The sequence below is a fragment of the Oncorhynchus clarkii genome, chromosome 9, assembly GCF_045791955.1.
Source record: "Oncorhynchus clarkii lewisi isolate Uvic-CL-2024 chromosome 9, UVic_Ocla_1.0, whole genome shotgun sequence".
Taxonomy (NCBI): Eukaryota; Metazoa; Chordata; class Actinopteri; order Salmoniformes; family Salmonidae; genus Oncorhynchus; species Oncorhynchus clarkii.
This window is the reverse complement of record NC_092155.1, coordinates 26,062,015-26,088,177: the sequence shown is the minus strand read 5'-3', so window position 1 is coordinate 26,088,177 and position 26,163 is coordinate 26,062,015. Positions and strand designations below refer to the sequence as shown.

At 43.1% G+C, this 26,163-nt stretch overlaps 1 protein-coding gene across 2 annotated transcripts in view; it reads right to left on the bottom strand.

Moving 5' to 3' along the window:
* LOC139416136 (protein Dok-7-like) overlaps positions 1-26,163 on the bottom strand; it is a 51,129-nt gene that overhangs the window by 5,925 nt on the left and 19,041 nt on the right. Inside the window, exons 8-11 of one of the 2 annotated variants that reach the window (XM_071164460.1) lie at positions 18,118-18,166; positions 17,159-17,839; positions 16,152-16,234; positions 15,224-15,293 (exon numbers count right to left, since the gene is read on the bottom strand). In XM_071164460.1, coding sequence (XP_071020561.1) covers positions 15,224-15,293; positions 16,152-16,234; positions 17,159-17,839; positions 18,118-18,166 — 883 coding nt within the window. The remainder of the gene's footprint in view (positions 1-15,223; positions 15,294-16,151; positions 16,235-17,158; positions 17,840-18,117; positions 18,167-26,163) is intronic. The other variant, XM_071164461.1, reaches the window with a different exon arrangement.

Genomic DNA, 26,163 nt, shown 5'->3' with positions numbered 1-26,163 from the left:
CACAAACTAAATTGCACAACTGCCATCTGGCAAGTCAGGAAGTTCTTCAATTCCTCTGCCATCCAATTCTGAGTGTTCTTTGTAGTGCAGTGTCATACTAAGGGCCTCACACTGTTCTGTCAGCTCCTCATTTGAGAGACTTTGGAAGGTTGACAGGACTCCAAACTTCTCTCCCACATTTTCCAAGGTTGCAGGTTGAGGTTGCAGCATCAACAACAAATTTGAAAAATGTCACCCCCAGATTCTTCAGGGCATCATTCAAAGGCTCATCAAATGATTCGTATGATAAGTGCTCTCTGCGGACCGCAGACTTTTTTGTTGTAGAACGGCCTCTTCATTCATTCCCTCGCAAATATCCTTGGCTGACGTTTGTGCAGTCATAAAGCCTGTTGACCTGTAGTTGCTGAGACCTCTCTCTGTCTTTCTGAGAAGACTGACTGCAACATCCACATGCACACTGGGAGACGGCATCAGCTTGCTCACATGTTGGATCTGGCTCAAGATGTCATACCACACCACTGTAGATGCTGAAGCGGTATAATCCCACCTCCTCTGACAAGGACTGGGCCTCAATCTTTATCACAGGATCTTTGGTTTGATCCCTCACCTCAATCAGTGCCTCTCTCACCGCTGCTGCCTGATACCGCAGTGGCTCAACACTCTAAACTTTACTCTCCCGCCATGTCTCAGTCCACATCTTCAAAGTGATGTCCACATGTTTTTTTCAGGATGGCCCATCGCTGTGTGGAGGCTGAGAACAAGGTGTACAGTTTGTGTAAGATGCCAAAGTAACCTGTGGCATCAACAGAACTTTTAGCAGCATCAGCCACAACCAGGTTCAATGTGTGAGCCCCACATGGAACATATAGAGCTCTCAGATTCATTTCCAGGAGTCTGGCTTGGGCACCTTTGTTTTTGCCTTTCACGTTGGCCCCATTATCATAAGACTGTCCTCTGCAGTCCTCAAAATAGATTTTTAGCTCCTATAATCTTTTGAGAATCAGGGATGACAAATGTTGGCCCGTGGACTCCTCTGCCTCCAAAAGTCCCGTAAAACGTTCCTTCATCTGGGGCTCCTCCTTCAGGGACACAATTCTAATCACAACTGACAACTGTTCAGTGTGGCTGACATCTGAGGTGCAATCTAGAATGATAGAGAAGAATTTTGCCAGCTTGATGTCATGCTGCTCAACAAATCAATGAGTTCATTCTATATTTGGTGGCCAAGGTGGTGTGACTTGAAGTCCCCTTTTGGACACGGTTAAGGTTCTCTTTCATGACTGGATCAAATTGTGCCATCAGTTCAACCTCTTTGAGGATATTTCCATTTGATGGAGAGTACAGTGTTTCTGTGTGTCCCCTTAGTGCCAGATTTCTAATTGCCAGAGACTGCACAATAGCAGTCAGATGTGTCAACACCTCTCTCCATCTCATCCTCTCAGCCTCCATAAGTGCCATCTCGTGCTTATCAATTGTTTCCCCTTTTTTGATCCTCATTGCCAGTTCTTTCCATGTTTTCATGCAGTTTTGGTGTTCTGGACTGCTGTCGTGTGAAGTCAGCAAAGAACTTGCGTGTTTCCAAATACATTTTCTGCCTAGAAAAGAGTTTGCAGAAGAAGCAGAAGAGGCTGTTGTTTCTTTCAGAATACACCAACCAACTTCTAGGGATTTTTTCAACACTCACCAAAGTCTTCCTGAAATACTGGTGGTGGCAACTTCTTCTATCACTCTCATTCCTAGGGAAAACAAAGTTAGGTGGTACCTCACTTGGTCCTCTGCAAACTAGTTGTGTCCGAATTCTGTCAGTGAGAACTGAAGGCCAGTCAGTAGGGTCTGTAGACAGTGGTTCATCCTCAGCAGCAGGGTCTGTAGACAGTGGTTCATCCTCAGCAGCAGGGTCTGTAGACAGTGGTTCATCCTCAGCAGCAGGGTCTGTAGACAGTGGTTCATCCTCAGCAGCAGGGTCTGTAGACAGTGGTTCATCCTCAGCAGCAGGGTCTGTAGACAGTGGTTCATCTTCAGCAGCAGGGTCTGTAGACAGTGGTTTATCCTCAGCAGCAGGGTCTGTAGACAGTGGTTCATCCTCAGCAGCAGGGTCTGTAGACAGTGGTTCATCCTCAGCAGCAGGGTCTGTAGACAGTGGTTCATCTTCAGCAGCAGGGTCTGTAGACAGTGGTTTATCCTCAGCAGCAGGGTCTGTAGACAGTGGTTCATCCTCAGCAGCAGGGTCTGTAGACAGTGGTTCATCCTCAGCAGCAGGGTCTGTAGACAGTGGTTCATCCTCAGCAGCAGGGTCTGTAGGCAGTGGTTCATCCTCAGCAGCAGGGTCTGTAGACAGTGTTTCATCCTCAGCAGCAGGGTCTGTAGACAGTGGTTCATCCTCAGCAGCAGGGTCTGTAGACAGTGGTTCATCCTCAGTAGCAGGGTCTGTAGACAGTGGTTCATCCTCAGCAGCAGGATTTGGTGGGGATGCTGCTACAGGCATTTGTAATGGGCATTGGTTTACACACGTTATTCACAGAATTTATAGTGGTGGAACATCCCACATACACACCCAGTAATAATAAAATCATCATTGTTACCTACAAAATGGAAACTTAAATTTTTATGTTATGCAGGAATGCACACATAAACACATGTACGTGTACCCACACACACACCTGTAGAATCCTGCAGAATCCTGCTGGGGAGAAGTGGAAGCAAATGGGTCTTTATCCTCAGTCTCAGACAACATTTGTGAAGACACCTGTGTGGCTGAGGAGGTGGATGGCTCCTCATCTTGAGGCTCTGAGGTAATTTCTGAAGAGGCCTGTGTGGCTGAGGAGGTAGATGCCTCCTCATCCTGGCCAGTGCCAGAGGGTGCTCCAAAATTGAAATACAGTATATGAGCCTGACACCCTAAATGCATTTGTTGCACAATTAAATATACATGTCCTTATGCACAATTGATCAAACTTTCAGAATAGGAACCAAATGAACCATACAACTTCCTTGTCTAATTCTAGGCATAAGACACCCCTTAAGATTCAATATATCACAAAAGATAGAAAATATCAGCATAATATAGACGTATTTTAAGTTAGCCTACAGCATTGGAAATTCCCCTTACTGAGCTCAGGACCTAGTCAATACAATCACAGAAAACCTTTATGATGTCACCTCAATGAAAGTTAACCAAATCAATAATGTGCTAGTTGGGTTGTAATCGTTCTTCTACATTATCATGATGAAACTGTGTTAAATTATATCCAATGTTGGACAGAAAACAGAATATTGTCGCCCTATGTGTAATAGCAAAGCAAGCAACATAGAAACATAGGCTAACCAACATAAGTGTTATACTAGCCTATTACATGCATAATATTATACTCAAAGAGATGACATAGCTGCAAACCTTTATCTTTTGTACGTTTCTCCTCTTCTTCTTTCCTCTTTTTCCTAAACTGGGCACCTGATGGCTTAGACCTTTTCGTGTCCATTTGTGCTGATTTGGCACTCGAGCATCAATACATTACCCATCCCCCAACACTGTCAACCAAGAGTCGAGACTACATTACCCATCCCCCAACACTGTCAACCAAGAGTCGAGACTACATTACCCATCCCCCAACACTGTTGACCAAGAGTCAAGACTACATTACCCATCCCCCAACACTGTCAACCAAGAGTCGAGACTACATTACCCATCCCCCAACACTGTTGACCAAGAGTCGAGACTACATTACCCATCCCCCAACACTGTTGACCAAGAGTCAAGACTAAACCAATTCACCTTGGTGGTGTGCAGACTGGTTTTATATTATTCTTAATGCCAGTCCCTCCAGGATTTGGCCGATTTTTTAAATATATATTTGCGGGCAAAAATGCTTGATTTTGCTGCGGCATTTCTGACATTTTGCATGGCAAAATGCAACGATTTTTATCCAATTTCTCACGAAAATGCGTTGACGAGAGAAAACGTTTGTTGACGTGTGGCTTGCTTGATTTTACCATTATGAGGTAAATGTGCAGCGATTGGTTGAAATTGCGAGCCATCTTCTTGTGACAGTGCAATGACAGTGCAATGAATTGACTGTTTTATGCAGGAAAATAGTGCGGAGATTGGTCAAATTTGCAAGCCCTTACATAATATACGGGGAATTTATGATTTTGCTCAACAATTTTCGTGGACGGACTGTCATGCATACTAATACAGTAAATACAATTCTGTTAGAGTACTAGCGTCCTATGCACAGGCTGTACCTGTACATCAAGCTGCCTCACGCTACAGAAACAGTAAATAGGCTCCTGCCCTGTGGGCTATTCTGGCTCGGACAAAGCTACTTCTACAGTGATTCCTTTCCTTCATTCCATTTAAATCCTTCAAAATGGCGACATGGACCCCCTAATCAGCTGCGCACCAACAGTTACAGGGCAATATTTCTCCACAGTCATTGCGAATCCATTAGAGACTGCCAGAGTCTCTGCGGGTCTGTCCTTTGGCATCATCTGTGAGGTCTGATGCCTAATTGATCACATTAACCGGCCCTCACAATCACAACAGGCCATAATGGCTGCCCATTACAACAGTGGGCATGCCCACAGCTTAGTGCAGGGGCCCTTTAGACAGCGTTCACACAGAGTTAGCCCAGCATGGGGGAGGCCATTTTGGCAGATGGCTCTTTGTGAAGCAGCACCGCTCTGTGGATTCTCTTTGAAAGTGGATGTCACGGAGGTAACCCCTGGCGAAGGTTAGCGACGGGAGCTCAGCACAGTCGACTGCTCCAGCTTTTAGAACAAAGTGCCAATGGTCGGTGCCGATGCAGTAAGCAGGGGCTCTGTGCTTCTATGCTAGCTTTTTGTTTGGGGACACTGGCAGTGAGGATTTGTTTCATTGAGCCCATGTGAAAGATTATGTTGTCACAGACGTTCTGTGAATTTTGAGAGGAACGGTTGTTTTTAATAAGGAGCTAAAGATGGCCAGTTTTGAGAAGCTCAAGGAATTGTGCAGCACAGGTTGTTGGGCATAAAAATGTACAGTCGCTAGACAGCTAATGCCTTCGTAAGGTTAACAACACTGTCCCCAGTGGTCATGACCAAAGACCTGTCCTAAAGAGGGTTCTGAGTTCTAGAGGGAGTTCTTGCATTAATTAATAATGTTATGGCTTCAACAGGAGGAGGGTGGGAAGGTGGCGTGGGAACTAAAGCCAGGTGCGGCAGGAAAATGAGCGGTGGAGCGAGTGATGGATGTGGTGCCAATGTGTGACAGCGGTAAGGATAGCTCTAGAACAGGTGTGTAAAGGACTACGGTGACGTATCAGGAAGTGACCGGTGCTCCCCTGTGTACGCATGTGTGTGTGTTCTTCTCACAGCTGTAGCACAAGAATGTGTGCTCATTATGCAACATGAGTTACTGAGTTACATAAATACAAAGCCAGAGTGAATCTCTCAGCAATTTTCAAAGGCACAGGTGAGGTGAGCCACTCAGACATGGAAGCAGACAGAGGCCTGAGAAGTGTACAGTGTGTTAACAAAACAAGTTCTGACTCACTGTACAATACATCAATGCATAAAGCTAGCCTGACACAGGCACTACTGTGCATTCACCTATTATTGTCCATTCTGTAATGCTATTTACAGATGCTAGGTAAGGCACTCTAGGGGTCCGATTCAGATAGAGGAAATGTACTCTTTTCTTACGCATGCCTTTCATTCTCAGCGTAGTTCTCTTGCGTGCACTGAATACATTTAATTCAACCTCTGAAAACCCTCCCACTTGCTGGCCAACAGAGTTTTAATTCAATAGGGTTTCTGTACATTTTCTAAAGCCATCCCTTCAAATTTGGTGTACCTTTTCATTCGAAGTTTATTTGAATTTTCTCTCCAGACTAATGCACAAAATATATTGGTGAATAACTAAATAGTGGTTGGATTCATCCTGAAAGTTGTCAAATGCAATTGTTCAATCGATTAAATATTGGAAGGTGAGAAAAGTGTACAATAGGGGCTGAGCAGTAGTGCTATATAAACCTACCCTAATTATCCTTACTAATCATGGAACTGTGATGACAACAGTCCAGTCGTCGTGAACCATGCGCCAGGCTCCAGGTTTAAATGGCTACAAATGGTCTACGTTCCATATTGATTCAAATTGGCTATATCCTAAATGATTTGCCAAATTGTAATACGTTAGCCTAATTTCATCCACTATTGCTAGCGGCCCTCAGGAACATCCACACGAACGTGACAGAGGAAAGAAAGGTAAACTAACTATGTAATGCAATGATGCAAAATGTATGGAAAGTACCACTAAAGGGACAGCTATAAATGTATGTGGGTGTATAACTAACATTGGCTAATGATAGTGGCTAATTTAACACAAAACACATTTTGTAAAAAAAATACAGTGAAAAGTCAGGGCATATAATTAAAACATTCTAGAAATCATAAATCAACTCGGTAGGTTTGGCGCTCTACTGTCATTTGAGCATGACTACAGAAGCCTATTACTTGGGTCTCCAAATGTCATTCTTGAAAGTTATATGGTCAGCATTTCATAAACTTCACTGTGGAAAAGGTGATACTATCACGGATTACAAAGGGAAACCCAGCTGTGAGCTGTCCAGTGACGCGAGCCTACCAGGCAAGCTAAAGAGAGTTTCAAGTTCCTTGGTGACCACATCACATCACTAAGGAACTATCGTGGTCCAAACACACCAAGACAGTTGTGAAATGGCCACAACAACACCTTTTCCCCTTCAGGAGACTGAAAAGATTTGGCATGGGTCCCCAGATCCTCAAAAAGTTCTACAGCTGCACCATCAAGAGTATGGTTGCATCACCGCCTGGTGTGGCAACTGCTCGGTATCTGATCGCAAGGCGCTACAGAGGGTAGTGTGTACGGCCCAGTATATCCCTGGGGCCAAGCTTCCTGACATCCAGGTCCAATATACTAGGCGGTGTCAGAGGCAGGCCCAAAAAATGGTCAAAGACTCCAGTCACCCAAGTCATAGACTGTTCTCTCTGCTACCGCACAACAACAAGGTACCGGAGCACCAAGTCTGGGACCAAAAGGCTCCTTAACAGCTTCTACCCCCAAGCCATAAGCCTGCTGAACAATTAATCAAATGGCCAACCATACTATTTACATTGACACCACCTCTTTGTTTTTACACTGCTGCTATTCGTTGTTTATTATCTATGCATAGTCACTTTACAAATGACCTCGACTAACCTGTACCGCCGCACATTGGTACCGGTAACCCCTGTATATAGCCTCGTTATTGTTATGTAATTTTCTTGTGTTACTTTTTTATTTTTTATGTTCACTTTATTCACTTTGTTCACTTTATTTTATTTGCATTGTTGGTTAAGGGCTTGTAAGTAAGCCTTTCACGGTAAGGTCTACACTATTTGTATTCGGCACATGTGATAAATAACATTTGATTTGAAAAGATTCGCCATTGCCAGATGATCCTCAGAAAGTTCTACAGCTGCACCATTGAGAGCTTCTAGACTGTGTCGTGTCTTTGGCATCATTAAACTGAAGACTTATTTTTATAAAAAATTCTCTGTAATTATAATTAGGTGATTAAACTAACTTAATCATGTAACTGTAATTAACTAGGAAGTCGGGGCACCAAGGAAAATATTCAGATTACAAAGTTATAATTTTCCTAATATAGCTTTCAGATATTTTAAAATCTGATGAATTTGTCTTCCGATTAATCAATTATTCTTTACCTCACGTTAGTCTCATTCCAAACATCGTAAATTGTTGGTTACCTCCACGAACCCAGTTTTCACTATGAGTCATCCATACATCAATTGTCTTAAATCATTTATTTAGTAACTAAATAATCACAGAAATGCACACAAACAAAGAGTAGATGTAGTTACAAGGAAATGATAGCAGAGTTTCCCTAGTGGGATAAACCGGTATCACGGCTTGGTGGACAAAAGGGAAGTGGGGGTTGATTGAGATAAAAGACACTACAAAGTGATAATTATAATAATTGAAATGCTAATCCTTTTCACATGAACACTCACTCATTCGGGAATAATTGCAATCAATATATATATATATTTCAGTGTGTCGCCGTGATCTCTGTTTGAACGTTTGTTTCTGTTGGAGAGTTTTTCTGCCCTCTCTCTCTCTCTGCCGTGGTTAGAATGGATAGTTCAGAGTAACATTCAGCAATGTTGTTATAGAATAGATGTTTTGGCGGTTGTCGGTCTTCGCGTTCAATGATGCCGAATTCCTAGTTTCAGACTAGTAATTAGTATCAAAGAAGTGTTCTTATTCTGTAGGTTAGATAGTCTCAGAGTTAAACATGTGGTATGGTTAAGAATTCAGCAATGCGGGGCCTCCCGGGTGGCGCAGTGGTTAAGGGCGCTGTACTGCAGCGCCAGCTGTGCCATCAGAGTCCCTGGGTGCCATCAGAGTCCCTGAGCCCAGGCTTTGTCGTAACCGGCCGCGACCGGGAGGTCCGTGGGGCGACGCACAATTGGCCTAGCGTCGCCCGGGTTAGGGAGGGCTTGGTCGGTAGGGGTGTCCTTGTCTCATCGCGCACCAGCGACTCCTGTGGCGGGCTGGGCGCAGTGTGCGCTAACCAAGGTGGCCAGGTGCACAGTGTTTCCTCCGGCGCATTGGTGCCGTGCTGTGTCCAGCACGCTGGCTTCCGGGTTGGATGCGTGCTGTGTTAAGAAGCAGTGCGACTTGGTTGGGTTGTGTATCGGAGGACGCATGACTTTCAACCTTCGTCTCTCCCGAGCCCGTACGGGAGTTGTAGCGATGAGACAAGATAGTAGCTACTACAACAATTGGATACCACAAAATTGGGGAGAAAAAGGGGTCAAATTCAAAAAAATAAAATAAAATAAAAAAATAAAAAAATAAAGATTTCAGCAATGGGCTCAAACCTTAGCCCTCTTGTAATTGAGAGAAGCATGGTCTGAAGATAAATTCCCAAGGCAGGGTTTATATTTGGAAGAGCAGTCCCATGACGCCAGATCAATGTCTGCACTCATTGGGCGGGCCCATGACTTAGTTAAACTCCAAAGGGAATTGGAGTTCCTTCATTAAACAGTCTAAAATCACATTACATAATTTCACAAATAGTTTCATCTTTACTCATTCATCCCATACAACAATTAGATGCAAGCCCCACAACAGAGACTCTTGTATAAACAGGGTTATGGTAATGTGGCTGTATTGCCTCTCATGAGTTTCACAAAATTGTACCAAACTGTCTGGCCATGAGGAAGAATCTCCTCCAGGAATTTATGACCTGCCTAACAGCAGCCTGGGTGTAGGCGAGAGAGAGAGAGAGAGAGAGAGAGAGAGAGAGAGAGAGAGAGAGAGGGAGGGGGGGTGCAGAGAGAGGGGGATGGTGCTCGCTGTACCCAAAGAAGGCAATGTCATGACAACTGGCTGCATCACCGCTTGGTACCCGACTGCAAGGCGCTACAGAGGTTAGTGCGTATGGCCCAGTAGATAACTGGGGCCGAGCTCGCTCCCTACCATCCAGGACTTCTATACCAGGCGGTGTCAGAGGAACGGGGTGCTGAGAAAATGTTTGTCGACTCCAGCCACCCAAGTCATACTGTTCTCTCTGCTACTGCACAGCAAGCGGTACCGATACTGGATCCAATAGGATCCTGAAGTGTATAAAATGTGTGGAATTCTGAAGGAATTAAGTCAGAATACAGTGTAGACACAACTCCACCACATCTCCACCCCAAACAAATAACAGGTGAATAGCATGCTATTCTCATGCTTAGATGTTCTACAGAAGTTGTGTACACCTCTTCAAATGAAGATTTACCTGTCAGGCACTAGTCCATTAGCTTGGCTCAATTTCACAGAGCACTCCAGGTGTCGCAGACCTGTCTGTACCTCGTCACCCGCTTCTGAGACTTCACCATTGCCCTCTCTGACCCCTGCATCTGATTTCTGTATAAATCCACCAGGGTGCTGTCTGTCTGCCATTCCACACGGTCATGCACACAGAGTAACAGGTGATGGACGGGATATGTTGATTCAAGATAGATGACTCATCAAAATGATCCACTTTAATGGAGAGAGAGCACAGGAAGTTGTGTCAGAAAGGGCAAGGTGAAATTCAGCTGAGACAGACAGCTGAGAACTGAGAACTGTCATGGTCTAGGCTATTTAAGGGCAATCTTTGAAGATGTTTTGATTGAGTCAGCATTCAGACAAAACAAAGACCACAAATAACTGTAACATCAATGACAGACTGGATTATTTTGCTCTCCGTGCTCATTTCCGTCTATGGTGAGACAGAACACTGGAATAGAGGGCTGCATTCGGTCAGGCGGACAATTTGAGATGAAAAAATGTATTTGTTTCGTAGGTTATTTGGAAACAGACATCTACATCTTTCTGCTTTCTATGAGTTAGCCTAGGCCTACTAATTGTATTGAAAGCACCTCTGGCGCATTATTCACACGCTCTCAGCAATCCCTGTTTCAAGTTCAGTAGCCTCTCTTCTACTAGTTGGGTGTGCAAGATCAAGTGTGGTCTCAACAGAGGTGGTGCCACAGGTTCAAAAGTGGTGTTTCAAAATGTATTTTATTTTCTGGGGCCTGGAGTTTTTCCAGATCTCATGACCTGGTCAGGCAAAACAGGTCTCAAATGGGTCCTATTTGTAGGCTGTGTCAAGGGATACTTCGGGATTTTGGCAATAAGACCATTTATCTACCCTTTATCTACTTCTCTGTGTGCAGTATGAAGTTAAGTAGTTTCGCGATCCAATGCTAACTAGCGTTAGCACAATTACTGGGAGTCTAATGGTATCTGCTAGCCGTTGGTCAAAAAGCTACTGGCCCAAACAAAATTTCTACTGGCCTGGACATGGTAGATACAGTAGATATCGACCTGGCTACAGTAGGCTAGCCAAGGCAAATGCCAACGTGTATTTTTGTAGCTTTCTTTTTGCGGACTATCCACAGTAGCCAGCATATTAATAGTATGTTCACTATTGAAGCTTAACTTTTGAAAAATCCCTTTCCCTAAAATAAATAAGCTCGGCGAGTAGATTGACGGGCACTTTTTTTTAGCTCAGGACAACTCGCGTGTGCTGTGTGAACGTAGCTGTCAATAACTGTACTGCTCGAGTGCTTGAGAAGAGGTGACTCGCTGGAGCATGGGTCTCAATGAAATAGAGTACGCCTAGGCTGCCAATTCAATGGGTGGAGAATCACGTGGCATTTGGGCTTTCCAAAGAAATTATCTTAAATATGATTAGGCTATTGTTTACCACAGTGTCTGTAAATAAATATTGGTAATGGAAAGAAGTGCAGGGCGCTTAACCAACGTGATTTGAGCTGCAATCAAAAATGTTATCACCAATGAAAAGGAAAAGGCGCAATGCGCGCATAACATAGCCCTTTCCTTTTCAATAAATATTGATAACCTATTTATTTGTCACTGCTTGCAAATCGTCCCACTGCTAAAAGGTGGACTACATCCTATATGCAATACGTAGGTCAAGAGAAAGTGCAAGTGTTTGCTCTCATCATCATCTCATCATGGGCATGAGTGTGGGGGGGTGCTACGCTAACATGGAATTGTTTTAAGATGGTCATACAATGGATCATTTAGCTATTTGATTTGAAATTGTAGGACCCCTTTAGGTATCTTATATATATATATATATATATATATATATATATATATATATATATATATATACTAACCATACTATTTGTGATGTAAATTGAGTATGTACAGTCGTGGCCAAAAATTTTGAGAATGACACAAATATTAATTTCCACAAAGTTTGCTGCTTCAGTGTCTTTAGATATTTTTGTCAGATGTTACTATGGAATACTGAAGTATAATGACAAGCATTTCATAAGTGTCAAATTACATGAAGTTGATGCAAAGAGTCAATATTTGCAGTGTTGACCCTTCTTTTTCAAGACCTCTGCAATCCACCCTGGTATGCTGTCAATTAACTTCTGGGCCACATCCTGACTGATGGCAGCCTATTCTTGCATAATCAGTGCTTTTAGTTTGTCAGAATTTGTGGGTTTTTGTTTGTCCAGCCGCCTCTTGAGGATTGACCACAAGTTCTCAATGGGATTAAGGTCTGGGGAGTTTCCTGGCCATGGACCCAAAATATGGATGTTTTGTTCCCAGAGCCACTTAGTTATCACTTTTGCCTTATAGCAAGGTGCTCCATCATGCTGGAAAAGGCATTGTTCGTCAAGGAGGATGTGTTGGTACCACTCTTTATTCATGGCTGTGTTCTTAGGCAAAATTGTGAGTGAGCCCACTCCCTTGGCTGAGAAGCAACCCCACACATGAATGGTCTCAGGATGCTTTACTGTTGGCATGACACAGGACTGATGGTAGTGCTCAACTTGTCTTCTCCGGACAAGCTTTTTTCCGGATGCCCCAAACAATCGGAAAGGGGAGTCATCAGAGAAAATGACTTTACCCCAGTCCTCAGCAGACCAATCCCTGTACCTTTTGCAGAATATCAGTCTGTCCATGATGTTTTTCCCAGAGAGAAGTGGCTTCTTTGCTGCCCTTCTTGACACCAGGCCATCTTCCAAAAGTCTTCCCCTCACTGTGCGTGCAGATGCACTCACACCTGCCTGCTGCCATTCCTGAGCAAGCTCTGTACTGGCGGTGCCCCAATCCCACAGCTGAATCAACTTTAGGAGACGGTCCTTTCTTGGGCGCCTTGAAGCCTTCTTCACAACAGTTGAACCGCTCTCCTTGAAGTTCTCGATGATCCGATAAATGGTTGATTTAGGTGCAATCTTACTGGCAGCAATATCCCTGCCTGTGAAGCCCTTTTTGTGCAAAGCAATGATGATGGCACGTGTTTCCTTGCAGGTAACCATGTTTGACAGAGGAAGAACAATGATTCCAAGCACCACCCTCATTTTTAAGCTTCCAGTCTGTTATTCAAACTCAATCAGCATGACAGAGTGATCATGACAGCATGACAGCCTTGTCCTCGTCAACACTCACATCTGTGTTAACGAGAGAATCACTGACATGATGTCAGCTGGTCCTTTTGTGGCAGGGCTAAAATGCAGTGGAAATGTTTTTTGGGGATTCAGTTCATTTGTATAGCAAAGAGGGACTTTGCAATTAATTGCAATTCATCTGGTCACTATTCATAACATTCTGGAGTATATGCAAATTGCCATCATACAAACTGAGGCAGCAGACTTTGTGAAAATTAATATTTCTGTCATTCTCAAAACTTTTGGCCACAACTGTAGTATGATAATTAGTCATAGTATGGATATAGTTAGTATGCCAAAAGTTCCCGGATGTTGTACTAAACACGTCAAAATATGAAGTATAGAAGCAGTAGACACTATTTCCGTGCTTTTAGGGCCCATAACGCAGTTCTTCTGAATATGGCCGTGGCTTCACAACGTTTTCAGATTTGAAGAAAGTGGCGGAAAATATGCAGACGAAGTCCGACGAGGAACGGACACAAATTCATTGCAAATGTTAAGAACATTTTGAGGAAAGTAATAAAGCAAATAAGTTACGTTGCACGTTATGTTGGCTGACAATTTGTTAGCTATGCTATCCTTATGAACCGCATAGCATTGCAGCAATATGTACCTGTATGTTAGCTAGTTACCTAACGTTAGTTGGCTACTAATACATCGAACCTGCCAGGCAGTATATTAACTAAAATCGAACTAACTATTCAACGTTTATTGACATGATTATTCACGTCGTTCTTACCTAAGCGGTAGAGTCGTTGTGCGCTCTCAATTATGTCTAGCTACTCCGATTTCAGAGCACTCTCCTCTTAAGTGTGCCAGAGTGCAGAATAACTGATGAATTTATGAACGCTCAACACCCGTTGAATATATGGCCAGTGTCAGTAAACATTAGCAAAAAAAGCGTAATTAAATTGTTGCCAGCAGCACAGTTACAGTCACCAATGCTTTGGATAACATGAAGACAGCCTAACCAGCTCTGCTAGGGCAAGTAAAATGGTCAGAGTGAGGTGTTTTCTCATTTGTGTCTGGAAATAGCTAGCAAACTAGATAACGTTAGGCAGTTAGCTTGGGTGCTTGACTGCCGTTGTGAGGTCAGAACGCACGGATCAACCCTACTCTTCTGCCAGAGCGTCCAGTGACGCGCTCTGAAAGCTAAACACTCTGAATTTACGAATGGACAATCTAACAATGCTCTGGATTTAGGAACGCCCAGAGCGCACTTTGGCACTTCAAATTGAATTCAAGAACACACCAGAAATCGTAAAATGTCTAGCTAGTAATTTGTTATGCTAACAAACTAGCAAGAGGTTGCATAGCAACAGCATCAACTTCCGGTAGACAGGCGAAGTGCTAGTACACTTAACTGAAAGGATACCGTTCGGAGAACATCATCGTGTTCATGAGAGTCTCCCCATAGTGAAGTCATATTAGTTTGTAGCTCAAACGTTTCAGATCCTACAGACAGAAGTTGGCACATCAGCATTACCGACTTCAGATGAGTCCTGTTACACTTGTGGGTGTCATAGAGCAGCAAAACGGAGAACGCCATCATGTTCGTCTCCCCTTTCCATAGAGTCTAGGCCAAACCATTTGGACACCACAGACGTTATCGCGAGGAGACCGGTCTGACAGCTGTATCTCGGCCACCTCCCACCGCAGATGCGGAAGGACATAGGCAGATGAGGTGGATTGAGACGCAGCCCAATGCAAAAAAACTGATATCTCTATCTTAAACTGACAGATTTTGATGGGGAATATTTTATCATGTTACTTAGATTGACAGGTGCGCACGGGTGAGTCAATAGACTCTTAAATTAAATAAGAGTAGGCACTGGACAGGTATCTTTCCAAGGAAATGTACTTCCTAAATATGATGAGGCTACAGTTTACTACATTGCCAGGAAATAAATATTGATCACCCATATTTGTCTCCGTCTGAATATCGCCCCGTTCCAAAAAAGGATATATGTAAAACGCAGCTCAAGAGAAAGTGTCGGCTCTCTCTCCAACTCAGCTCTCTCTCCAACTACGTCTAGCATATTGGCAGATGTAGCCCAGTAATACTGATAGCCTCATATAATGGGCAACGTGAGAATCTCTGGTGATTTAATCTATTTCTTCGGATATTTTTGCAGAGTGGGCAGGTCCAGTATAAAAACCTGCGAGAGTGGACAGGAGTGGGATGAAGAAATCCGGCCTGCACAGTCCTCTACACTGGAACATAAAACGCACTCACCTTCAGTGTCATGAAGGAACCGTTGTTGTCCACAACTGCCCATCAGCTCGTACTTGCTTTTCTCTTCTGGCTGAAAGACACAGTACACAGTAAATAAGACGCTGGTTTCTAAGTGGTAGCTTAGGCTACATCTAACTAAGGTCAAGCCTGAGGCTTGAATTAATTACAAAGATTTCAATCCAAGTTGAGTAAAACAAAATTAAACCGCAAACAAATGCTAATCTCTATTTAACAGTTCACTGGAGGCACTCGAGTTAGATTTAGACTTGGCTAATTTGAGTGTACTGAAACCTCACAGACTTGTCTACTTAAGTTGAAAAAAAATAATGTAGCCTGAAGTGTCTCTTGTCCTTATTGAAGCTTATTCATGCCTTTCCAACTGAGTCAAGTGTTCCGGAGGTTTTGCTAGTCTCTGGTGTGAAAACATGGTGGAAAGGTGCAGCCTCATTGCCCTCTGTCTGACTGAAAAGTGGGATGTGACTGAGGTAACACTCTCACACAATGTGTTCTGTCTGTTCTGCCCTACAGTACCATAACACTATGTTACACTGACTTCCACAGTTCTCACAAAAATAACTGTAACTTACTTAAGAGCATTATTGTCTGAGCATTGCTGACATTAAATGAACATTGTTGACATTTGCCAATGTTTGTTCCACTCATGTTAAATGCCAGTCTCACAAGGAAATGGCATATACTAAATGTATGGGACAATTATAAAAGCAGTATAAACAGCCCTGTCATATCTTGCTGTTATAAAGGACTTCCATACTGCAGTGTACACCCTTTAAAGTATTCCTCTTTCTTTCACAGACATTGGCCTCACAGGTATATAATTATAAGTTTGGACCATAGTAAGAATACAATTGAAACAGGTGAGTGTGATGATCTTAAGAGGATTGAGTAATCCCACTTCCTGATGCTCCACCTCTGAACTCTTCTCCAACGCCCGGCTCTCCATGATCTCATACTCGACTTTGTGCCTCTCCTCCTTACTCTTCTGCTTCTTGTCTGGTGGAAAGAGGAAAATAAAGTGTGATTGAGATGTGCAACAATACAACAGACTCCTATTACACTGCAGTACAGCCGGTGAGGATAAGATCCCTATGTCATGTTCTCCTTTTCATCTACTACATGCTGTGAACTAATGCAGTCGAAGCGGCGTCTCTCGGTCCCCAAACACACATAACCTGTTTGATCCAAGGATGGGAAACGACTTGGAAGACGATTGCAAGGGACAGATTAATCATCGTTGTACAAGACCGCAACATGTCAGAGGACAGGATATATAGCATTACATTGTTGACGTTGTCTAGAGCTCCCTAGTGTGGTTGGGATAAGTGCTGTATTACTCATGGGGATGGCTTTGTTACGAGCACAGCAGCCAACACAGTGGCCCTGATGTCATTTCCAGTACAAATGGAAACCTCCACAAAACCACATAGTCTAAATAACTGTCAGAGCGATGCTATACAATCTGGGGTCATGCTGAACAAATATGACAATTGTCATTTCAGTTTGTAATTTTCTTGTGTACCGTCACAGTCATGTAAAATGCCATTGTATCCAGTCACATTTTGTTTCATACTGCAGCAGCTGGTTGAGCTTCTCTGCATCTATCCCAACCTTCAAAGCAGCTCAATCACAAAATGAACACAGCATGAAGACAACATAGAGGCATCACCAGCTTGCAGAGGGAGGAGAAATAGTCCCCCCCAAAAATACAGAGGAAACGAAGACGAAAGGATATTTTTTAAATTAAAGTCAAAGAAAAGAACAGGGAGGAAAACATTAAAGAAACAATTTTAGGGACGCAGATGAGAAGGAAGGAAGGAGGGAGGAAGCCAGGAAGGAAGAGGCTGACTTTGTTTGTTAGCATGAAGTTCATTCCATGAAGAGAGGAGAAGAATAAATCAGTAGAGGGCGTTCTCTTACCTTCAACCGATACTGAATGATCTTTCACCTCCACACATGGAAAGTCTCCATCTTGGAGTGTAGGGTCCAGCAGTTGCACTTCAATAGGCTGCTCTTCATTAGATGTCTTTTCACAGTCCACACTGTTCTTCAAGGGCTCAGAGGGTAGTGGCTGTCCAAAACATACACCACTGTGGTGCATTTGACCAACCTGTAGGACAAAGCTGTTCCGGGGAAATGCTGGTGTCCCCCAAGGAGGCGGGTGGCATTCCTCCCCTTTCTTGCACTTGAAGCAGTTTTCGTAAATGATAGTCCCTTTGTCCCCTTGTCTTGCTGAGTTCAGATCACACAAAAGTTCACAGTTGATAACAGGTTGTTGGGATCTAAGCTCACGTCCCAAAGCAGAAGCCATTGATTCATAAAGATTCAGGTCGTTTGTCTTTGTACCTGGCTCTCCGGATGTGCCTAATAGGTCTGTGCCTATGCCTAATAGGTCTGCTAAGAGGTCAGCTAATTTCCCCTTGCCTTTCTTCTGTAGAGGTGCTGATCCCTCATTCCTCATCTTTAGCTTCTCAGAGCTGTGATTGGTCACTGAGGCAGGTGCGGACGTGGTCTCTGTAGTTTTCCTCAGTGCGTCAACCTTGATATATTCTGAGGAGCTGCTGTTGGGTCTGCACGGGCACTTATCAATACTTTCACCTGCTGGATTTTCAAAATGGGAGGTTCTGAGGCAAAATTGCCAATCCTCAGTCCATAGGTTATGTCCTTGGAGCTTAACGCATCTCCTTTCTAGTTATACAGGTTAGGAAATCTGCACATCGGTTTAATAATTCATTGGATTCATTCATAAGAACAAACTACTTATCTAAACACGCTGCAAAGTAAACACAGGTCTGAAAAATCTATTCATGCTTGGACAGGGATATTTAAGGGAAATCATGGCATCGGGTGCGCACACACACCTAGTGGAGCTGACTTACCTGGTACGGCTGGCATTGCTGAGCCCCCAGTGTAGGAGAGTGGAGTCCCCTGTGAGAAGATGAGGAAAGAGAACATCTTCAATAACTAGATGAACCAGTGTCAGCAGGTACAGTTCCTTTCACAATATTATTTTTTTGTGCCAGAGTCTTTCAATGAATACTACTAGGGCATTGTGTATTGGTAAAAACATGAGAGCTGTTATGGCTTGTTCACATAGAGTTACAATGAGTTATTGGAACCCTTGGGCCCTTAAGGGTCTTTGTTTTCCTAGCTGATAACTGAGGTTGAGTATTACAACTGTGTTGATAGATGTCCACCCACACAATGCTTTATCCCATAGGACTGGTGCTAGGCAACTAACAGAGGAATTGTTGCACTGTAAGGCTGGAGCTTTACATCACTCTCGGGAAATATCTTTCAAAGAGACTGAAGGCTAGACTTAAGAAAAGTCAAAGGAAACAACAGAAATTACATTGTTGTTTTCTACAAAGATCACCAGAAATGAACCTTGATAAATGTGTCTCTCCAACCAATTTTGGATGATTCATGTCTAAATGCACCACCAGCAGATGGTGCATTTAAACAATCAATAGAAAGTCACTCATATGCGGGGTAGTAAAAAAACATAAACATCAATTGAAGTTGTTTCATCAGAGAGTAATGCTTTGACCAAAGAAAAGCACTTTGATATACAGGGGGATGGTAGGGGACGCCATGTGTGACTGACGTGTTCTCCGTTTGCTCCCGTGGTATTCTTAAAGTTTATGTGAATTCTGCAGCAGAACCGTATTTATTTTCAAATATTAATTTGGTGATCCCTTTCCGTAAAAACCAAGACTACTTTGCTTCCGAATGTCAGCATGTCGACCAAACATAAGGCCAAGAGCATGACTTTGAGAAAACCCGGCCTACAAGACCCGCTCTCATCACCGCCCTCCCCTGAGTCTGAGGGCCCGGGGACGCACACTTTACCCGGGGGCGCGGCTTGGCCTGGCGGCGCTGAAATGAACATTCTCCAAGCCATCAAACTACTACGCTCTGAGATAGTTGAAATTAAAACACAGGTGGTTGCTACGATTGAGGCCAGAATACAGGAGGTTTCTGATACTTTAAAAGCAGATTTAACCATCCTGCGGAACGAGACTGTGCCGGCAATTACATTACTCAAAACAACAACTGCGTCACACACTACAACGATTGCAGCACTGGAGGCCTCCGCTACTAATGTCTCCGATTTAACTACATCCCTGGAGACTGAAGTTAAACGACTAGCTGCGGATTTGAAAAAGGTGAAGGAGAGCTGTGTGAGTTTAGAGGGATTCTCTCGCCGCAATAATCTGAGACTTGTATCAATCCCAGAGTCCGCGGAAATGCATCGCGCCACGGATTTCGTTTCAGGGCTGCTGAAGGATGTTCTTGCCTTAGATGAAAAGCCCCTGATTGATCAAGCCCACCGGTCGCTGCGCCCAAAGCCCCGGGATGGGGAGAGGCCCCGTGACATAATTCTTCGAGTGCACTTTTTTCATGAGAAGATGGAGATCCTCCGACGAGCCCGCAATACCTCTCTGAGTTTTCAAGGACAGCGCTTTTCCATTTACCAGGACTACTCCCCCACTGTTTCCAGGCAGCGCGCAGCTTTCGGACAGGCCAAACGAGCACTTCGGGACCATCCAAGTGTGAAGTATGGACTGCGATTCCCGGCCCGTTTATGGATATCTCATGAGGGTAAAGAAAACACATTTGAATCTCCGGATGAGGCTATGGCTCACATTCAGCGTCACATCAAGAAGTCTTGAATATGCTCACAGTGTGGATTGTAAGTAACCCACTTGTGGTACAATTATGTTTAGATATAACAGGCTAGTCTTGTATAGTTAGTGAAACTATTCAGGCTTATTTGATGTGATCTAAGGTTTTGATTATCTAGTGTGCGTGCCTTATCTCGCTCACCTATTTAGTTTGTTTACACATTGTCTCAGTGACTCAAAATAGTTTTGGTTATTAGTTTACTGCATCCGTTTGTATTGACCCAGTAAACAGTAAATGTCTCCCGAGGCTACACGGTTTCTGGGGCCTCACTTTAATTTTAAAAGTTTTGAGCGTCATTTATGCCCAGCAAACGTTCAACGTTGCGCACACGTAGTTTTTTGGTATTGGTTGTAAACTGTCTCAGCTTCAACTAGACTACTATTATAATTACTATTATTTTGGATTGTCTAACTATGATTTCCTTACTTCAAATTAGATTTTTGGCTGAGAGCATTTATACATTTTATTTATTTTCTCTCTCAATGCCTGTTATAAGACGGGGAATACAATTATATACATCTACAAGTGGTGCTTTTGTCATTCCGTTTGCACAAGGGATTCGCCTTTTTTTTATTTGAAAAAATATATACAAATCTTTCTTTTTGCTGCTTGATCCACGAACAAAACGCGACTTTAAAGAGCGGGACTGTGGGTTTAGGTTTAAGACCGCACTCTCACAGACATACTGTGTGAAGAGAACATGTTCTATTTAGGCTTGTACCTCATTTGGGGAGGTATTGTCTGGGATGGGGGGAGGGGGTGGGGGGGCAGGTTGAATTGTTCAGTTCTAATGTTGTCATTCTGTCTTTTTAGTTTTTTTTCTGTTTTTTTTTCTGTACTTTTTCCAAACATTTACCACCGTACATTATTAATCTGAGACAAGTTATTCTGGGGGTTTTGGGCACTCATTGCTTTTCCATTCTATGCTCTAATGACAGGGTTGAATAACGGGAATGCCCAGAGGGGCCGAAATAATACGATCAAGTACATTTCTTGGAATACCAAAGGGGTTAACAACCCGGTGAAGCGTAAGAGGGTGTTGACACACTTAAAGGGTTTGAATGCAAATATTGCATTTCTACAAGAGACTCACTTGAGGACTGGTGAGCATTTTAGGATGCGTAAGGACTGGGTTGGTCAAGTGTTCCACTCAAACTTTCATAGTAAATCAAGAGGTGCTGCTATTCTGGTTGATAAAGCTACTCCCTTTGTAGCTTCTGAGGTTATTGCTGATCCTAAGGGACGATACGTCATAGTAACTGGTGAACTGTTTTCTACCCCTCTTGTTTTGGCTAGTGTTTATGCTCCCAATTGGGATGACACAAGTTTCATTTCTTCCTTTCTGTCTGCTATTCCCAATTTAGATTCTCATTTGTTGATTTTAGGGGGGGATTTCAACTGTAAAATGTCCCCAGTTCTGGACAAGTCCTCACAAACAAATACAGGCCCATCTAAATGTGCCCTACTTATTCAATCCTTTCTTCAGAAATATGCTATGTTTGAGGCCTGGCGTTTCCTACATCCTACAGATAGACAGTATTCATTTTATTCTCATGTTCATCAAACATACTCCCGGATTGATTACTTCTTTTTGGACAAAAAACTTCTGCCTAACCTTCGGCAGTGTACTTACGAGAGTATTGTTATCTCTGACCATTCACCATTAGTGCTTGAACTAGAGTTTCCCCAGCGACCTCCTAGGTGTTATCAATGGCGTCTCAACCCCATTTTACTCTCAGATAAGGAGTTTGTCAATTTCATTTCTTCTGAAATTACCTTATTCCTAGAAACTAATTCAACACCAGGTATGTCCTGCTCTACCATATGGGAGTCTCTCAAAGCATACCTACGTGGCCAAATTATTTCTTATACAGCCAACCAAAACAGAGTTCGCTCCCAGCGACTTCGGGACCTGAGCGAGTCCATAGCCACATTGGATGAGAAGTATGCTACGGATCCTTCCTCTGATCTGCATAAAGAGCGCCAACTACTCCAATCTGAATTTGATGAGCTTTCTACCAGGCAAGCTGAACAGTTACTCTTGCGAGCTCGATACAAAGTCTATGAACAAGGCGACAAGGCCAGTAAACTCCTTGCACATCAGATCCGTAAATCTGAGGCCTCACGGCTAATCCCACAAATAAGGACCCCGTCTGGTGCCACCACAGTTATACATAAAGAGATCAATGATCAATTTAAACAATTTTACTCTGCGCTATACACCTCTGAATCCCATCAATACCCTTTGCTGATTGACTCCTTCTTTAATGGCTTGAATATGCCTTCAATTGATACAGACTCCCATGACTGTCTAGAAGAAGAATTTACGCGTGAGGAGATTGCAACAGCAGTGTCCGCAATGAAAAGTGGTAAATCACCGGGTCCGGACGGTTTTCCAACCGAATTTTACAGGACGTTTTCTGGTCTGCTTTGCCCATTCTTGTCCCGACTATTTGCAGAGTGCCTCAATACTTCAAAGCTGCCGCCTAGTCTTTATCAGGCTTCAATTTCATTACTACTAAAGAAAAACAAAGACCCCCTGGAATGTGGATCCTATCGCCCAATCTCGCTTTTAAACTGTGATTACAAAATCCTAGCTAAGCTTTTAGCCATCCGTATGGAAGGCTTGCTGCACCAAGTAATACACTCTGACCAGACTGGCTTTGTGAGAAATAGGCATTTATTTTTCAATATTAGGCGCCTTATGAATATACTGTACTCCCCAGCGTCGGGGGACCCAGTGGTGGTCTCACTTGATGCCGAAAAAGCGTTTGACCGCGTTGAGTGGGACTACCTAACAGCTGCCCTTTATAGATTTGGCTTTGGCCCCAAATTCATTGCGTGGATAAAGATTCTTTATTTTTCCCCCATGGCTTCGGTGCGGACTAATAACTTGTCCTCTGACTATTTTCCCTTGCACCGCGGATCCAGACAGGGTTGCCCACTCTCCCCCTTGTTGTTTGCTTTGGCAATCGAGCCTCTCGCCATTGCACTACGCTCTAATGATGCCATTCAAGGCATAATCAGGGCGGGCTGGGAGCAGAAAGTCTCGCTATATGCTTTATCTCCAATCCCGATACCTCATTGCCACGTGCCCTATCTGTTCTTAAAAAGTTTGGATCAATCTCAGGGTACAAGCTGAATCTAGGCAAGAGTGAGCTTTTTCCTGTAAATAAGGCTGCTTTAAAGTGCTCTTTCACAAGTTCTCAGTTTAGGATTGTCCGGGATCAATTCACTTACTTGGGAGTAAAAGTGACAAGGAAATATTCAAATTTGTTTCAGGAAAACTTTGTTGCTCTAGCAGACAGATTGAAACAATCTTTTACTTTTTGGAATTCGCTACCCCTTTCTCTTATCGGAAGGATTAATGTCATTAAAATGAATGTGTTGCCCAAATTTCTATATCTATTTCAATGTTTACCCATTTTTATTCCAAAATCTTTTTTTATTTCACTGGATCAAACATTCATGCATTTTATTTGGGATGGCAAGGTACCACGGATTGGTAGAAAACATTTACAGAAGCCTAGGTCATTGGGGGGTTTAGCTCTACCAAATTTTCAGACATACTACTGGGCTGCAAATTTTAGAGCCGTTCTGTACTGGCTGCAGACTGATCCTACTGGCCCTAGACCACTCTGGGTCCAGATGGAGTCTGAATCGTGTAAACCTGCAGCACTTTCCTCTGTGCTGTGCTCGTCTCTCCCAGTGTCCCTAGGCAAAAGGTGTGCCAACCCAATTGTAAAGCAGTCTCTTAAAATTTGGAATCAGTTCCGTTTAGCCTTTAGCCTCCGAGGCTTTTCTCTATCAGGCCCAATCAATCAGAACATTTTATTTCCTCCATCTTTGAATGATGGGGCTTTTGGCATTTGGCACTCACTAGGCCTTTCCTCGCTAGCCCAATTATTCTTTGATGGTACATTTGCCTCTTTTTCTCAGCTGCAGGAAAAGTTCAATCTCCCCCAATCCCACTTTTTCCACTATCTCCAGACTAGAAACTTTGTCAGGGCTAACACACCTGGATTTCCCAATAGGCCTGCGAATACAGCTATCGAGAGCATCTTGGAGCTGAACAAGCTTTCTAGGGGCGCAATTTCAGATGTATATGCAATCATTCATGACTTACAGAACCCTTCTTTGGTGCCTTTAAAGACTCGATGGGAAAAGGATTTGGGGGAGGAACTTGGGGAAGACGCCTGGGAATCTGTGCTGCACAGGGTGCACTCGTCCTCTTTTAGCACTAGACACAGCCTCATTCAATTCAAGGTGGTTCACCGTATCCACTGGTCGGGGGCCAAACTTGGAAGAATATTCTCTGATTTTGATCCTACATGTGTCAGATGTAAGGTGGAACCAGCCACACTGTTGCATATGTTTTGGGGCTGTCATAAACTGTCACGTTTCTGGGAATTAATATTTAAATGTTTCTCTGATATATATGACACTGTTATAGATCCGTCTCCCCTTACAGCCCTTTTTGGAGTATTGCCCATGGGTACCCCCCTATCAAGAATCCAGTCGGACACTGTTGCTTATACAACTCTTTTAGCTAGACGGCTAATACTACAGAACTGGAAGATGGCAGCTCCCCCATCTTATAAATATTGGGTGAGGGATGTGTTGTGCTCTCTGAAACTAGAAAAAATTAAATTCAATTCACGTGGGAACCCTAAACTGTTTGATGAGGCTTGGGCTCCATTCCGGTCTTACTTTAAACAGTCCATCCTCTGATGGCATTCCAATTAATACTAAAATAAGTCTGTGACTTAAGTGGTCCGCAGATGCCTTGTTCATCTTGCCCAGGCAGAGACTGAAGTGTGAGCTTGTTTTTCCCAGTTATTTTTACATTTTGTTCACGCCTACATGAATAATCATTTAATTTTTTTTATTTTAAAGCATTGTAAACTTTTTTTTTTTGTCCAGTGGATGGTCGGTCTGTGGTCATGACTCTCTGTGAGTGGTTGCATTTCTCCACCCTTATCCCTTGACTGTTTACAGGAACAATGGTGAGATGTTTGCCCTGTCCCTGTACTATAGATTGCCCTTTAACCTCTGTAGCCTTCTGCCTGGTGTGTTTAACTTGTCTAAAGTATGGTATCTTTAAAGCTATTTTTTTATTTGTATTTTTATTTGTATTTTTTTTTCTAGTTGAGTATATTATTTATATTGCTTTGTCTTGTCTGTGTGTGTGTATGTTCAAAACTTAATAAACAGAGTTAAAAAAAAAGAAAAGCACTTTGTTTTATGCTTGAAAGTCTGACATTTTATTCATTGATTTGGATGTCTTTTTAATATAATCAAAAGCAACGCTTAACAAAAGAGGTATATTTTGGATGACAAAAAAAAAGATCAATGACTATAATCTGATATTTTATTCCACAGAGAATTTTTTAGGAATAAATTGGGATCTAATCACATGTCATACTCTGTATGAATATGTCCTCTTTCAAAGTATATGAGTATGAGGCTTTATGTTGTAAATCACTTGTAAACGAGATTCATCTTCAAAGATCAAACGGAAGGGCTATCCTTTCTAGTTTCCATAACAAGCAAAGACGGGGGAAGAAAAAGTTTGCAACGAGAAGTAGTTAAAATCAATTTCTTGCACTTGGATGACCTCAAAGAGAGAGAAGAAGAGTATCCGTTGGAAAAGCCCAAGACAACCCAGACTGATATTACAATCCCAAAATGGAGGCCCAAATAGAAGAGCCGTAACTATGGTGACACAGAGGCTCTTATGAAGACACTTCTTACAGAGATGGGAGTGTTTGAGAGACTATAAGAACAACATCTACGCACAGAGAAGCATGTCCAGACTTTTTTGAGTGAAAGGACAGCTAGAACCTCAAATGGCTAGTAGAGTGCACACCTTGCCAGACAGACAGGCAGCAAGAATGTTAATGTTCCAACACCAATTGCTGTGAGATTTCACAGTAAAGGCCATATTGACAGCTATAGCCGGCAACAGGTGATACCAAGATGACTAAGCCTTACTCGCAGTCATACAAGCTGTTATAAAGACTTGTTATACAAGAGGAGCAGAGCTGCAGAAAGCACTGAGTTGGAGTTGGATGGACATGCTACAGTATATGAGAGTGGGAGGGAGCTATGTTTTTTAATGCAAAAATTCAGATACAAACCAAAAAGGAAGCAATTGCCATAAATTATTCTGTCAAAGACTGCTTTGTTTGTGAATCTGAATGATGAAGTCTAATCGAAAGCTGCTGACAGTATTT